The sequence below is a fragment of the Sturnus vulgaris genome, chromosome 1 (assembly GCF_052056855.1).
Source record: "Sturnus vulgaris isolate bStuVul1 chromosome 1, bStuVul1.hap1, whole genome shotgun sequence".
Classification (NCBI taxonomy): Eukaryota; Metazoa; Chordata; class Aves; order Passeriformes; family Sturnidae; genus Sturnus; species Sturnus vulgaris.
In genome coordinates, this window is record NC_142243.1 from 127,952,597 (window position 1) to 127,966,502 (window position 13,906).

A 13,906-nucleotide genomic window follows, 5' to 3' on the forward strand; every position below is an offset into this window, starting at 1 on the left:
CATCTCCTCCCCTGGGACAACAGCTCCCAGTTAGTACTCCAAGAGCCAAATCCCAACATCTTTATGCTGTCTTTAGCTACTTTAGTGGGAGAGTACAGAAAAGATTAAGTCAGACCCTTGGTGTGCATAGATGGGCTGAGAGGCAATGGACAAAAGTTGTTACACAGGAATTTTAACTACTGAAAACATTGAGTATTTGCTTAGATCAAAGGTAATGTGGATGAAGTAACTAAAATACTGGCACTGCTAGAGTAATCAACTCAAGGACTGTTTCACTGGACAAACTATGAACAAAAAAGGTATAAACTATTTTACATTTAGACTCTAATAATTTAGTTAGAATTACAATGCTAAACAGCCATTGTAATAGACACAAAGAGGGGAAAATATCTACCTGCCACAGTACAAACATTGTACAGACAAAGAAGGAGGAATCCTGCATGCCATTGACCTCAACACCATATTCTGTCTCTTGATAAAAAACCTTGCAGAATTATTTAGTGGGTTGCTTTCTAACAAGGAAGAGAGACTAATTATTATGTATACTCATGTTCTGAGATAGGTGAACATGAAGAAACATCTTCCCTGACATTAAAAGAGTTTCAGTTTTACCCTTACTAACAATGGAGAAAAGAAGAAATAACATTTTACAGACAAAACTTTCATCAAAAACTTTAATGGAGACAGTCTGACTACATGCTTAGTTTTCAGAAGCAATTCTTGTGCCCACCTTACCTAAAGGAATGTGAAAATGCCTGTAGTCTGCACAATGCCAGAGTAAGCATTAAAGAGAGAAAGGAAGTTCTGATAAATCTGAAGAAAAATATGTAACTGTGTAGCTGTACTTAATGTGTTTTCTCACTAGACTTCAAAAAGCAAGAGGTTAATGGCAGCACTTTAAAATGGCTGATTTTATTACACTGCTGCCAAAGCAGCAATATTCTGTGAGAAGGTGTAAATTTTTATTTGCCCAATAATTGAAAAATAAATTTAACAACAACAAATTACCTATGGAAATGAGTAATTGTATGGGTTCCAGTAGTAAGAATTATACAATCAAGGAATTGTAAGCTAACATCTGATTGTATTGAATCCAGCAGGATTTTTGGAAGCAACTCAAAATAGTTCTAAAAATGACTGGCAGACTAACCTAATGTGTATAAAGGGCTGTGTCATTTGGCACAAAGTCAAAATATGTTGCATGCCAACAGTAGTTTAGAATTTAAAAGTGCCAATAGTCTCTTAAAAATGTAATAAAATCAAGCCACTTCTATGAGGCAGAACAGCTTAGAAAGAAATAAAACACACTGGAAGGAATTGACACACAAAACAAAAACCCAAACAAACGAAAACCCAAACAAAACCCAAAAACAACAAAGAGCCAAACAACAAAACACAAACAGGTAAAGACATTAGTTGTTTAAATATGATGTTCCACAAGCTGAGAAAGAGAACAGAAATGATAGTGCTGTGTGTATCCCACAGAAGAAAGTAGACAGTGCCACCTGCAATCACACCAGAAAAGCAGGAACAGCAGTGGAGGTGGTAGCACACATTGCTTCTCTTGCCTATGTCAAATACACACCACAGAACTCCTCAGCATCAGTCAGGACATACAAGCAGATTCTGCAACACGTCTCTTACCTCCCCTAAAACAGTTGCTGAAGGTTCTTGATAGATTAGCTTCTAGAAGCACTAGATATGTTACCAGCATAAATTTATTGCAGTGATTACTTGCTTAAATAAAAAATGCAATTACTTGAGAAAAGGTAAAGAAATCTACCTGACATCTTCAAATTTCTTGGTTATGACTGAACCAACAGAAGAAAAAGCAGCAGAAGCCTTCTGACCAGCCTGAGACAGGGTTTCTGATGTTCTCTTGTATCTGTGTTCAAAAAAACATTTAGTTTCTAGTTATGTTAATAGAACACATAAGGAAACTTTTAGTGTGTGTCTATTTGTATGAAATGCAGAGGGTCTAATGGAAAACCAACTTAAGACATTATTTTGAGCCTTTGCAGTCCCTTCTGGCTACAGCATCTCCACCACCTCTGACCAGGCCCAGTTCACCAAGATGCACCTACTACCCCACCCCTAGAAAAGATGCTATCTGCTACTGTAGGATTTAGTAAAATATAAGATAAACTCCCACAGAAAACACCCCAATCAACAAAAAAAACAACAACTCTAAAAAATACAACAGAAAACAAAATGTAAAAAACCAATACTATGTACACACATTGAAAATAGTCTATTTTTTGTGCCAAGTGTCTAAATTCTTGTACCACACAGTTCTGTCAATAAAATTCACCATAAGAAGTTTGAGATACATCTTGTGACATTGTGGTCATTAACTGCAGATGGTAATTAATTGCTCTAGACCTTAAGCTAACACGTGTGTTTGGCAAAAACAGTAACTGTGACTTCATAATCTTCCTGCATGAGCTCAGTTTACAACAATTTTTCAGGGTGGAAAAGAAGAGTATTCTGTTGGACTTAGGACACCTTGGTATCTCAGATCTATCAGACAAAAAACGTGGGTTAGAATAGCCCATATTTTGGTTAATCATTCTTTGTTCCCATGAGATATGGCTTGCAGTGTTCTTTTAAAAAATTTATGTTGATTTACCAGAGAAGTTTTAATACAACTTAATTTTGTGTTATTTATACTCATTTCATAAGAACAGTGTTTAGATATGACACAAGATCTAAACAGTTTTCATTTCAACAGTCTAAACAATCATCATGAGCTGGTACATACGCTGTGGTTGAGGTAACATCTTGCCAGCTTTTCGTAATGTTCTGCTTTAGTTCTTGTAGTGAGTTAATTCCCAGTTTTCTCTTGATTTCTGCTAGATGCTTTTCTTTGGCAGCTAGCACTTGTGACAGCGTCTGGATTTCCTCTTCCACCTTTGGCATGAGAGTTGTTAACAAGTGGTTAACAGTTAACAAGGAATATACTCAACCATTTAACTATGGATTTCTTTAAAGCATCTACTAGACATCATTAATGGGAGGGCTAACAGAGGTTTTTAACGTTGCCTCACAGTCATTCCTAAATACTAAAAGGGAAATCCAATAGAGGCTACAAGAGCTAGTGAGAAAGTAATCTACCTGCAGCTAACTCTGTTACTGGAATATGTACAAGGATGTTGGTAACTAAAAGACTGCATAGCTAGAAATTATTACCTATGATATGTAAAAGGTGAAGATTAGTCAAACCCGGGATAATCACCAAGCCTGTATTCTACTTCCACATCAGAAAATAAACCAATGTGTGACCAGTATGGAAAAGCTCAGAGCACGTCTGATCCATACACAAATTTTGTCTTCTTGCTTCAACAGAAAAGTCCTTAAGCCAGCACCGGTAGACTGGATACAGCCATGGGAGTGCCTTCCCCAGAGCAGGTATGGAAATGGTGGCAGACTGAGCAGTCAAAACCCACACAAAACCCACAGCACCTGCTCTGTAACTAGAAAACTATTATTGTTTGTATACTTCCTTCTTTACCAGGTGGTCACTTAAGCCTCCCCTGGAAACATGACCAGAGATGTCAGCACAGTTCTACAATGCCATTCTGTGAGCTTTATAGAAGTGACAGAGGCACTAAGGCCATACCTACAAAGGCAAGGGCATACCTCCAATCCTTCACCCAGGCAAGATCACCCTTCTTTAGAGTATCAGGCTGCCCACTCATTTAAGCTCCTTATAGGAGTACAGCTCCTTACTGTACTCCTTACAGTATCTTCAATGCACTTCTGTTTTGGATATCTGTCCGAAATCCAGTGTGACATATCCTAGCAGGACCAGCTCACCCTCACTACCTTTGGCATGAAATGATACTCAAGACTGCCAAATACAAGAATGTATTAAATGTACCTAATTTAAAGCTAACCTTTGTTTGCCAACCTTAGACTTAAGTTAGTGTCTTTCATAAAAGTCTTAAGGTCCCATAGAGCTACTAAAGAAAAAAGACTGGCTGCTTAATAAAGCTTGACTTGGCATGGATCAGGCTTGAATATTTGCCTGTCTGTCCTTCAAAGAATGCTATTTTTTTCACTCTTAAAAATATTCTGTTATGGACAAGAACAGTAACATGGTTAGACATTAGCAATACAGTGCCTACACAGATACTACTATAAAGCATTTTCATGAAAGAAACAGCTTTAGCCACTCCACACTAGTTGAGACAATACTTGGGGGTTTTGGCTTCCAACCATGTTCTCTTTGTTGACTTACCCCTTTCTCATTCAAGAAAAAAAAAGGATTAGGTATTTATGTATCTTAGTTTAAAATCTGTACGTTCAGAACTTCCAGCTTAATTCCCCATCACTAAAACTGGCTGTTCTTTTCTCCTTGACACCCTTCCCTCCTATCTGTGCAACACACAGGAGTGCGAGCTTTAGACACTCACAGAATAACTATGCAAAGCATTAACTGTATGTTCAAAGATAACATTATCCCAGATTTTCATCATCAAAACAAGTTTAAGAGCTACTTGCAAAAGAATTACCTTGGCAAGCTCTTTTCTCAGTTCATCCCGTTCTTCTTCTGAGAGTGTTTCTGCCATACTGACTGTAGCAGCAGCATCCTCTCCAACCTCAGGTATAGAGTCACTCCTCAGCAGCCCTTGAGATGAATAAAGCATTAAAAGCCAGGTTATCACAACAATGTAGCTGCCAAACAGCAGCTAAGATTGGCACACAGCTCTTTTGTGCCAGTGCACAAAGGAAACTGATGAGAGGACAAAGCCAGGCTCTCCAACTACAGGAGGGAAACCAAAGGCATTTTATATTTCATTCTATCAAGCTGTATTAAAGCTCAATATAATAGCAACTGCTGCTGCAATAGGAGACTGGAAACCTGTTGAGAACAACACATCCCACTACTCTGTGAGAGAAACCGAGGTGCAGAACGCTATGTCTCAACCACTGCTTCCTACACAATCCTGCCCAGGAGTCTGTGTGCACTCTGGTGTCTCATTCATCTGGCACAGAAACTCTGGAAGGACTGGAGATGCTCAAGGCCAATGCAGAAGTTCCCTTAATCTCTGGATCAGATTTAAAAGTCCATTCTCAGCACACTGGGTGCAGCCACAAGCAAGGTTAACAACAGTAAAGAAAACTACTGCACTGCAAGTATGAACTCTTCCTCTGTACCCCTGCTTGATCTCTCTGCCCCTAGTAACTGGGACCACTGTAGCTAGAAGGTTGCAGATATCATGGAACTAGAAGTAAGCTGCTGGTTTGCACCTGGACCTTAAGATAGATGGGAAGCCCAGAGACAGAGCCTGGGAACAAAAGGCTGTTGCTTCAAAGCAAGGGAGTGATGAGAAGGGACTGATAAGGATGTGCATCCACTCAAACTGCTCCCTCTTCCCCTTCCAAATCCAGAAACAAAAATTCTGCCAAATTCCTATATAAACCACAAACATCCCTACAGTCTTCCTCAACTTCTGCTTCACAGCTTCAGGGAAAGGAAGGAGGATTATATTATTTGTATTACTATGATGCAATAACTTTAATGATTCATTTTTTCTTAGTCCTTAGTGCTTGTGTAAGACCATTTTAAACATCTTTTATATAACAAAATTTCCAGCAAAAGATTTCCCATTTTGAGTCTTTGTAGCTGACACTTAAAGTTTGCCAAAATCAAGGAATTCTGTTCTAATTGCAGAGGCCAGTTTGCAGGGAGACTACATGCTGGAATGGTTGTGGATTCCCAGAACTAATTCTCTATTCAAGAGGTAAAACAGCCTTATAGAGAATTAAAAAATAAATAAATAAATAAATAAATAAATAAAGCTAAATAAAAACTTTAAAATACAAGAGGAAAGAAATCAGGACTGATTGTTAATAAGAAGCAAGGAAGAGTGTATGTATACATATGTGTGTGTATATGTACATAAATACATCATTCATCTAAGTTGAAGACACATTAAGTAACATTTCCTATTAATCACTATAAAAATTAACCATCTAACCAATAAAATTCCATTCTCATTTCAGCAGCTTCTGATAGCACTCCATACTATCCTTTGGTCTGGGAATCAAAAACTCAATCACCGCTATGATTTTGCTGTGAGGTTTCATATCAAACAGCTACATCACTATCAACTGAAAAATCAGAGAAAAAAGATTCTGTGAATCTGTAATTAGTTGTAGGCATTCTTTCAAACATGCTCCTTAGCAGATGTCAAGCTGAAAAAAAAAGAAACCTTGTTCTTGATCAAATTACTGAACTCTGGTAAAACTCAATTCCGCAAATTCTTTCCAAAACGGGATGTTGTCTACCTGTATTTTTGTCCAGAACACTTGTCCAGAACTCTAGAAGCACGCTGCTATATGGACAAAACTTTTGTGAAGGTGGTTACCACAGAGTGCACTGAGCAAGAAGCCTACAGGAAGAAAATTAAACCTCATTCTGCATTTATTCATGAGATCTGTGCCACATTTTCCCAGAGATTTACATGTGTCTTCTCCACAAACATAATGTAGGCCCAGTGGGTTTCCCAACATACTATCTTCTGTCAGAAATCGAGGGCAAGAACTTCAAAGTCTAATGCCCAAACCAAAGCATAGCACTACGGCACCTAAAACAAAGGATTATGTCTCACAATCAGATAACTTTTGTTTTATACATCAGCATATTTCCTTAACATTTAAGAATGCCACACCTTTTTGTCAAATTGCTATTTAACGTATTAATTACATAAACCTACCCTGAAGGAAAACAATTTGAGCTGCATTTCTTCTCGACACCCTACACCTCCTCAGCATGTTCTACTACGGCTCCTGACCTTGCTCTCATCTGCAGCCCTTCAGGGACCACTTGCTTGCCATCACAAAGCCATTTCAGACAGTTCGCAAGTACCAAAATCACACTGATTCCAGAAGCATTAGCACAACCAGCTGAAAGTCTGTTCAATCTGATTATGAGGAGTCATCTGGATTAAACCAAAAATAGATCAAGTGAATCCACCGGTAAGAAAACATGCCGGATTGTCTCCTGCAGCAACAGCTTCTCTTTGGGGAATGGAGCTTCTCTTTGGAAAACTCATTTTTTAAGACTGTTCTGTTTCTTGCCTACCAAATGGAATTTAAGGCACAACGCTAAGAAGCAAGAGAATGATCTTTCCTCCCTGTCACATTCCTAGAGGTTTTAGGGAAACAGGAAATCACTGCTACTCAAGAGTTCTCCATACCTCACCCTGCACATCTAACCATGCCTTCCTCTTCTTGTCTTCTGAGCCCCTTCCATTTAATACTTTTCTGAAGTATGCCTACACCTTGCCATCAATCTTCCTTCTGGCCCCTCTGCTCTCTGTCCCTGTCACTGCTCACCTCTGTTCCCTTTGCTCCCATTCCTCAGTTCAATAGCTCCAGGACACAGGGTTCATCCATGCTATGGGCAAGGCTGTGCTGGGCCATCTGACCAAGGAGCACTTGTCTACACAGCTAACAACCCAACGACCTCCACAATGGTGTGGCTACACCAACCCAAATGTATCCCATAAACTAGGGCTGACAGCCAGTAAGATCTTGGCTTTAAAAAAACTTCATAAGGAAACGTGCACAGCCCAACTTAGATCTTTCAATGGGGTGTGGGGTAAGAAGCCAGGAAATCAGCAGTCAGCCAACAGATGGAAATGCTTTGGCTCAAACTACTAAAAAGAGAGCATTTATTACTTGTGGTCCTTTTTTGCCAACAAAACTGTTGCTATTATTATTTTATATTGTTATGTAAAATTATTATTATGGCTTTCAACTTGTTATCTTTCATTATGTTAGTTCTCTTGCATCATTAGAGTTGTAAAGAACTTAAAATTCAGTCATTTGGTACTCTGTAATAATCAAGTTTAACTGAACATTTCATGTCTCTTAAACAGAATAAAAAATCTGTTGGGGGAGAAAATATCATTAAGACTTAGACAGTATTGAGAAAAGTTACCTAGCTTTAAGGTCCATTTTTAGGTTGGTATTTCTAAGATTAACATATTTTCCCAGCAGTTTATTAGATCTACTTAAATGAACCAAATAAAGACATGAGCAATTTAGTTGATTAGGACTCCATGTATCACATTCAGGGAAATGGCATTTAAGTCCCTATTATTCTACCAGGGTAGGCAAAGCATTAGAGTAATTCAATTAACAGTCAGTTTTTCTGACTGGAGTTTGCTTTAGCCAGTTTCAATCCAAATTCATGCTCTATTTTGACCAGAAGTTCCAACCTCTCTGGCCTAAAGTCAGAGAACAGCAGCAAACAGGAGCAGTTTTTAAGACGTACTTTTCATTTTGGATGAGCAGCCTAGGGGTGGAGGTGGGTTAACTTTCAGAAAGCTTTCTTTTATACTGACATGTTCTACATGCAACACTCAGAATGAGCTTTGCGGTTATCACTATATAGTTGGCAAAGTTAAAGAAAAAAGGGGCTTATTATAGTTCAGGAGAACAAGCTGTTGCAAGGTTATAAGGCCACTCTAACACTTAAGTAACATAAGGTACTGCAGAGCATATTTATTCTGCAGTATATTAGAAATATGAGATTTAAGTGCTTCCCATTTATCCCAAATGCTCATTAGATGTTCAGTCAAAGTGAATGAAAAAGAAAAAAAAAGCCCACAAAAGTCTGATGGTAATGGTGATGCATCATCACTTGACACAGCTGCTTCCCCTCCTTTACAAGAGCTAGGAGATGCAGTAAATTGCAGAAGTGAATGCTGACCACTGTTTCCCAGTAGCCCTTGGCTCATCAAATTCACAGAGAGGCTTGTTATAGTTTACACAGAGGTTTCCCAAGGGATGCATGTTTCTTTAAAATTTTAAGTAGCAAGCCCATTAAAAAAAAAAGTTAACACCTGCATAACTTTGCTTTACCACACGTGAAGTAGGTCTAAGCTTTCTATATTTAAAATTACTTTGGAAGATTACATCTGGCAGCAAGGAATGGAAAGGAATGACAACAGTAAAACCAGACTAGGATGACTAGGATGTGTTGGGAGACACAGATTTAGGTGTTCTGCACAACAGGTTACCAGCAAGAAACTCACAGGGTTAAGCACTAAATGGATGCCACTGCAGCACAGCACACGGCAGCCCCAGGGCAGTTCATATCTGCAGCATTTTAAATGCTACATGGAACGGAGAAAATGTTTTAGAGGGCATTTTTGTTAATTAGTGGGATTTTCAGTATTAAGGCAAAAGCAGATTTAGACTATCCAGAGCTCTGAATTCCTACTAAAAATGCAATTTCTACCTCCTCCCCCAAAAAATCTAATAGTCAAACTAGGCAAATTATTCCAACCATGCAGAAGCTCTGTTCTTAATTGTTTTTGCCATTTCATTTTACCTCAAACTCCCTTTCCACTGAATAAATAACAAATAACGTAAAGCTGGTAATTGTATAACACATGAAGTATTATCTACATGACACACTGAAGCTAATACACTACCAGAATAACAGCAGACCAACTTTGATAGATTTTTAATTTGAGAAGTTTTACAGGTATTAATTGCTAAGCATTTCATGTAGAGATTTAAGGAAGGAAGAGAAGGAAGTTACCAGACTTTGCCAGTATAGGTGATCCAGGTGGAGAAAGGTTTATGCCAGGCGACAAGTAAAGATAATTTCTGTTCACTCCAGCATTGAAATCGAAGGGTGATTTGTAATCCTCATACAGATCCATGCCAGACAGTTCAGAGTGCACAGCCATCCTCTTCTTCTACTGAAGCATTCATCTTTGCTCTCTGAGGTGACCCAGACAGCAGGATTCAGAAACCCTCCATTTCTCCACATGACACTCACTGTGCCTCCTCAGAGAATTCAGCTCTGTTACATATGATAGAGCCGTCTAGCAAGCGATTTCTTAGCCATCCTGTAGCTGCTGCTGTTTACATGGCACAAGGTCAAGTTCCTGTAAATTTATAACTGAGGCTGGACTTAAACAGACCGTTCCTTTAACAAACATTCACAGCACACCACTCATGGCTTCTTGGAAGAGCCTTGGTCCTCTGCATCAGCTACGTTCAATCGTTTAAAAAAAAAAAAAAAAAAAAGGTCAGCTGACTGCAGCTACACCAGGATATCCTTAATCTTCTAGGACACAAAAGGATTACCAGCCGTAATCTATCCCATATACCATCTGTGTTGGACTTCTTCCTCTGATTAATGGAAAATTCTGCGTGCATAACTATTTGTCCAGCTGCTTCCATCACTGTAATAACCACTGGTGAGAACCCAGTCTCTGCTGCCCAGGTATCACACCATAGTGCAAGTTCAGAATAGGAGAGAGCAGCACTCTTCTCTGAAGGCTGGGCTATAAACACCACTTAGGTTTACTGATTAATGTTCTAATGTGCATTATGATTTTTGCTCATAAGGCTAAACATATTTGGGTCTGAGGGGGTTTTGTTTGGGGGAGGGGCTTGTTAAATATTTATGAAGTACAGTATCCTATGTCCTTGGTGCTTCAACCAGCATGGTTTAGAGCAGCCAGTAACGGCAGTAAGCATTGCTTGAAATGTATTTATGTTTTGACACATACACAACAAAGAAAGGTCAACTTACATAAGCCATCTGACTTCATGCCAGGCCTTTAAGATTCAACCCTGGGAAGTAAAAATACTTCTTACCTAAAAGAGGCACTCAGCACAATTTTGCAGCACTTCACTACATTTTTTTGCTTTTATTTTAAGGTCAGCTTCTTTTACAGAAAACAGCTTTACAATTGTGCAACAATTTCCTCCCAAACCTGGGATCCTCACTGCCACCTGCACACAGAGGAGCATAAGCAAATGGAAGTTAATCTTTTCCTGCACAGTATGGACAGAGCTGATCGGGCATTATTCCAGAGAAGGAATAATGAAGGAGCCTTGCAGCATACCAAAATGAAGTCCAAGCAAAGTAATCCTCGAGCATATGAGAAGAAAGCACATCCATTCTGGAATCTTGACTTCCCATTTCCACTGCAGCCAGTCAGTTGGCACAGGAACAGACCTTCCAGCTAATTAAAAAGTACCTCCTTTAGGCTAAAGACCTACATTCACTTCTGATGCAGAGTACCTGCAGACTCATAACAATGAGAGTGCTGGAGCCTGAAACACAGGTCTCTGCTATTTTCGAAACCCACTAAAAAGAAGAAAATAGAATGCCCCTCTGCATTTCTGACACGTGGCTTTGACATCTGCCAGGAATACTGCAAAGTTCACCTGGCAGAGGCAAAGCTTTGGTCACAGACTGTAGTTAAAACATCCAGAGGCAGCAGAGAACTGTAACACAGCTACAGTAATAATATACTCTATTAACCAAGTTTGTTAATATGAACAACTACAGATTGTGCTTTGCAGCTTTCCCTTGTACAGCTCAGCAGTCAGGGGCTGCCTTCTGTGCAAAAGGCTCAGGTAGAAGTTGTGCTAACTGGGTTAGGCAAAATGACAAGTTATCAGATGTGGCACACAAAGAGCTGAGTGTTTTCTACCATCACTCTCCCAACACAGAAAGAGAGAAGGGGAGGCTACACCCTAGGACTTTCTCCCAACCCTAGAAAATCATTCAGTTTAACACCGGTCAGTGCTAGCTGGCAACAGCTGCAAGTAGCTATTACAGGAAAAATAACCCCTTGTGAAAATCTGTTGATCTGTTGATCCCTGCTAACAATCAAGAATTCCATTTCCTAGGCATTTCTTGGAGGAAACCTTATGTTCTCGTCTTTTACAGGAAATTCCCTACATCCAGATTTCCCCATTACCAACCATTTAAAAAAACCTGGGACTCTTCCTGTATCTTTGTAGTGCAAAAGTTGTTTTCATGTCCCTAGAGACATCTGGATTGCCAGTCTCAACCACCGACCTGGCCTGCCACCCCTACTGACAGAAATCTGTATGGGTCAAACTCTTCAACACCTCTTCAGTGTAGTCAGAGACACATAAAGGACATGGCCCACTGCTGGAACATACATTTGGCTTACAGGGAAGATTTGCTGAATAACATATCTGAGCCTCCACCTGAGAGTCTGAATTCTGCTATTGTTCTTCCTTATGCACAGCCTGAGCACAAGCCCAGAAGTCATCCAAGACAATCTCTAGTTTTTAGAAATATTACAGAAATTCTACTGGTCTAAGGTCATTACCAAGAGAGGGACACCATGCAAGTGCTCCTTACTTCAAGTTTCTCTCTTTGCTCAGATTAATCTCAATTACAGTGGCCATACAGATGGGTTGCTACAGCACCTCCCAAACACATCATCTAAACACATCAGTCTCCTGCTCTCTTACCTGCTGGAGTTCACAGGAGTGTTGCTCCTCACTTAATCTCAGGTACAAATCCTACCTAGTGATGAAGAAAGCTGTTTTGTTGAACAAGCTTCTTCCTCATCACTTAGGGAAGTTTTATGGTCTTCAAACTGAAGTACAAGTCAATCTCTATAGAGAGAAAGGACTGCAGTCCACCCTTCCAAATCTGCTGTAGAACAACTTCTAGGCTGTCATCCCTAACTCATCCACTTCAGAGAAGACAATCTCTAGTTTTGAGAGATCCCCTGCCAGTCATAACAACCATTTTATCTGCTTCTTCCCCAGTAGTTCCTTAGCACATCCACAGATTCAGGGCAGAGCAAGATAGCAGTCCCCTATACTGCCTAAAACCAGTCAGAAGAAGATAGGTTCTGCTCACTGTGGTACATTTGGAGGAGGAATGAATCTCTCCAAGGGATTTTCCAAATTCAAGTGATGGCCCAAGGAAACAAAACACAATGTATGACATGTGTGGGTGCACAGAACCAAAAAGCAAGGTTTTTCTCTGCAGTGTGAAGCTTTCTGACCAGTTCAGCAGCTCTCGACAGTCACAGAAATCAAGATTTCTGTACACTATGAAAACAGGCTCATTATGAGGCCTTTCTAAAGGGCCCTCCCATGACCAAAATATCCTGCTGGACAGGCTTCCTCTCCTTCACAATAATTCAGAGAATATGCAGCTGGCTGGAGGTGAAATTGAGGCTCTAGAGCCATACCCTAATAGATGGATGCTGCCTTCCCAGGGCAAGACATACACATTCTAGAGCTGAAGCTTAAGTTTCAGCTTCTGTTACATGGCTTAGAGCAATTAACGGTGCATCCTCAAGTATCTCTGTTCTTTGCTCTGTATTGCTAATTCAGCTTCACTGTGTACCTTGGTTATTACTGGAGACACCAGCTGCAAGGCAGTACCTGCAAATATCTTGAAGCCTAAGGAAGGAGCTGTTCCAGAGCCAAGTAGCAGTGGGGTTTTGCTTACATGCAAGAGATTAAAACCGAAGATTTTGCCGTTCCAGAACAAGCACTCATTCGCCCTTAACACCTCAGGATAACTAAGAGGTTAGTACTTAAGTCATCTATGCCATTTTAGAAGCTGGCGTCTGGAAGACTGGCACAAAGGTAGATAACTTCAGTCAAGGATGCTTGAACCAATTACTGACAAGTTCAACTGAATGTCACTAAGTGTCTCGGGAACGTTCAGCAAAGCATTACCATCACAACTCCTACCATTAACCATGCTGTAATCTCTTCTGTTAAGGTTAAGGAATGTACTTAAAGCTTTCCTAGGTAACTATTTAGCATTAACAATCAGTACAGATTGTGCACCTCATGAATCATATGGAAGGGAACTCCCTCCACAGCTAGAAAAGCTGTTAAGTTTGAGCAAACACTTTTCACCAGATATTTGCCTGCTTAGTCTCTGATGTGGTTCTTTCTTCAGCTAGCACCTGCTACCCAGGTCTGCAGCTTCCACCTTAACCCAAGGCTCCAGCAATGATTTAAGCAATGCAGCATAGTATTGAAGCACTTCTACCTTGGCAGCTAAGCAAGGATAGGATGTTATGGTAGCCTTGTGGAGAAGCTGCTTTTCCCACATATAGGACTAGCAGAACAA

The 13,906-nt window shown here is 39.9% G+C and overlaps 1 protein-coding gene across 7 annotated transcripts in view; it reads right to left on the minus strand.

Annotated features, from left to right (window-relative positions):
* Positions 1–13,906, minus strand: part of TPD52 (tumor protein D52) — a 51,294-nt gene that overhangs the window by 15,519 nt on the left and 21,869 nt on the right. For 2 of the 7 annotated variants that reach the window (XM_014870712.2, XM_088176622.1), the window contains exons 1-4: positions 9,563–10,055; positions 4,515–4,630; positions 2,762–2,910; positions 1,784–1,885 (exon numbers count right to left, since the gene is read on the minus strand). In XM_014870712.2, coding sequence (XP_014726198.1) covers positions 1,784–1,885; positions 2,762–2,910; positions 4,515–4,630; positions 9,563–9,713 — 518 coding nt within the window. In that variant the 5' untranslated portion in view covers positions 9,714–10,055. Of the gene's footprint in view, positions 1–735; positions 814–1,783; positions 1,886–2,761; positions 2,911–4,514; positions 4,631–9,562; positions 10,057–13,906 lie in introns of those variants that run through there. The other 5 variants (XM_088176618.1, XM_088176612.1, XM_088176635.1 and 2 more) reach the window with 5 other exon arrangements.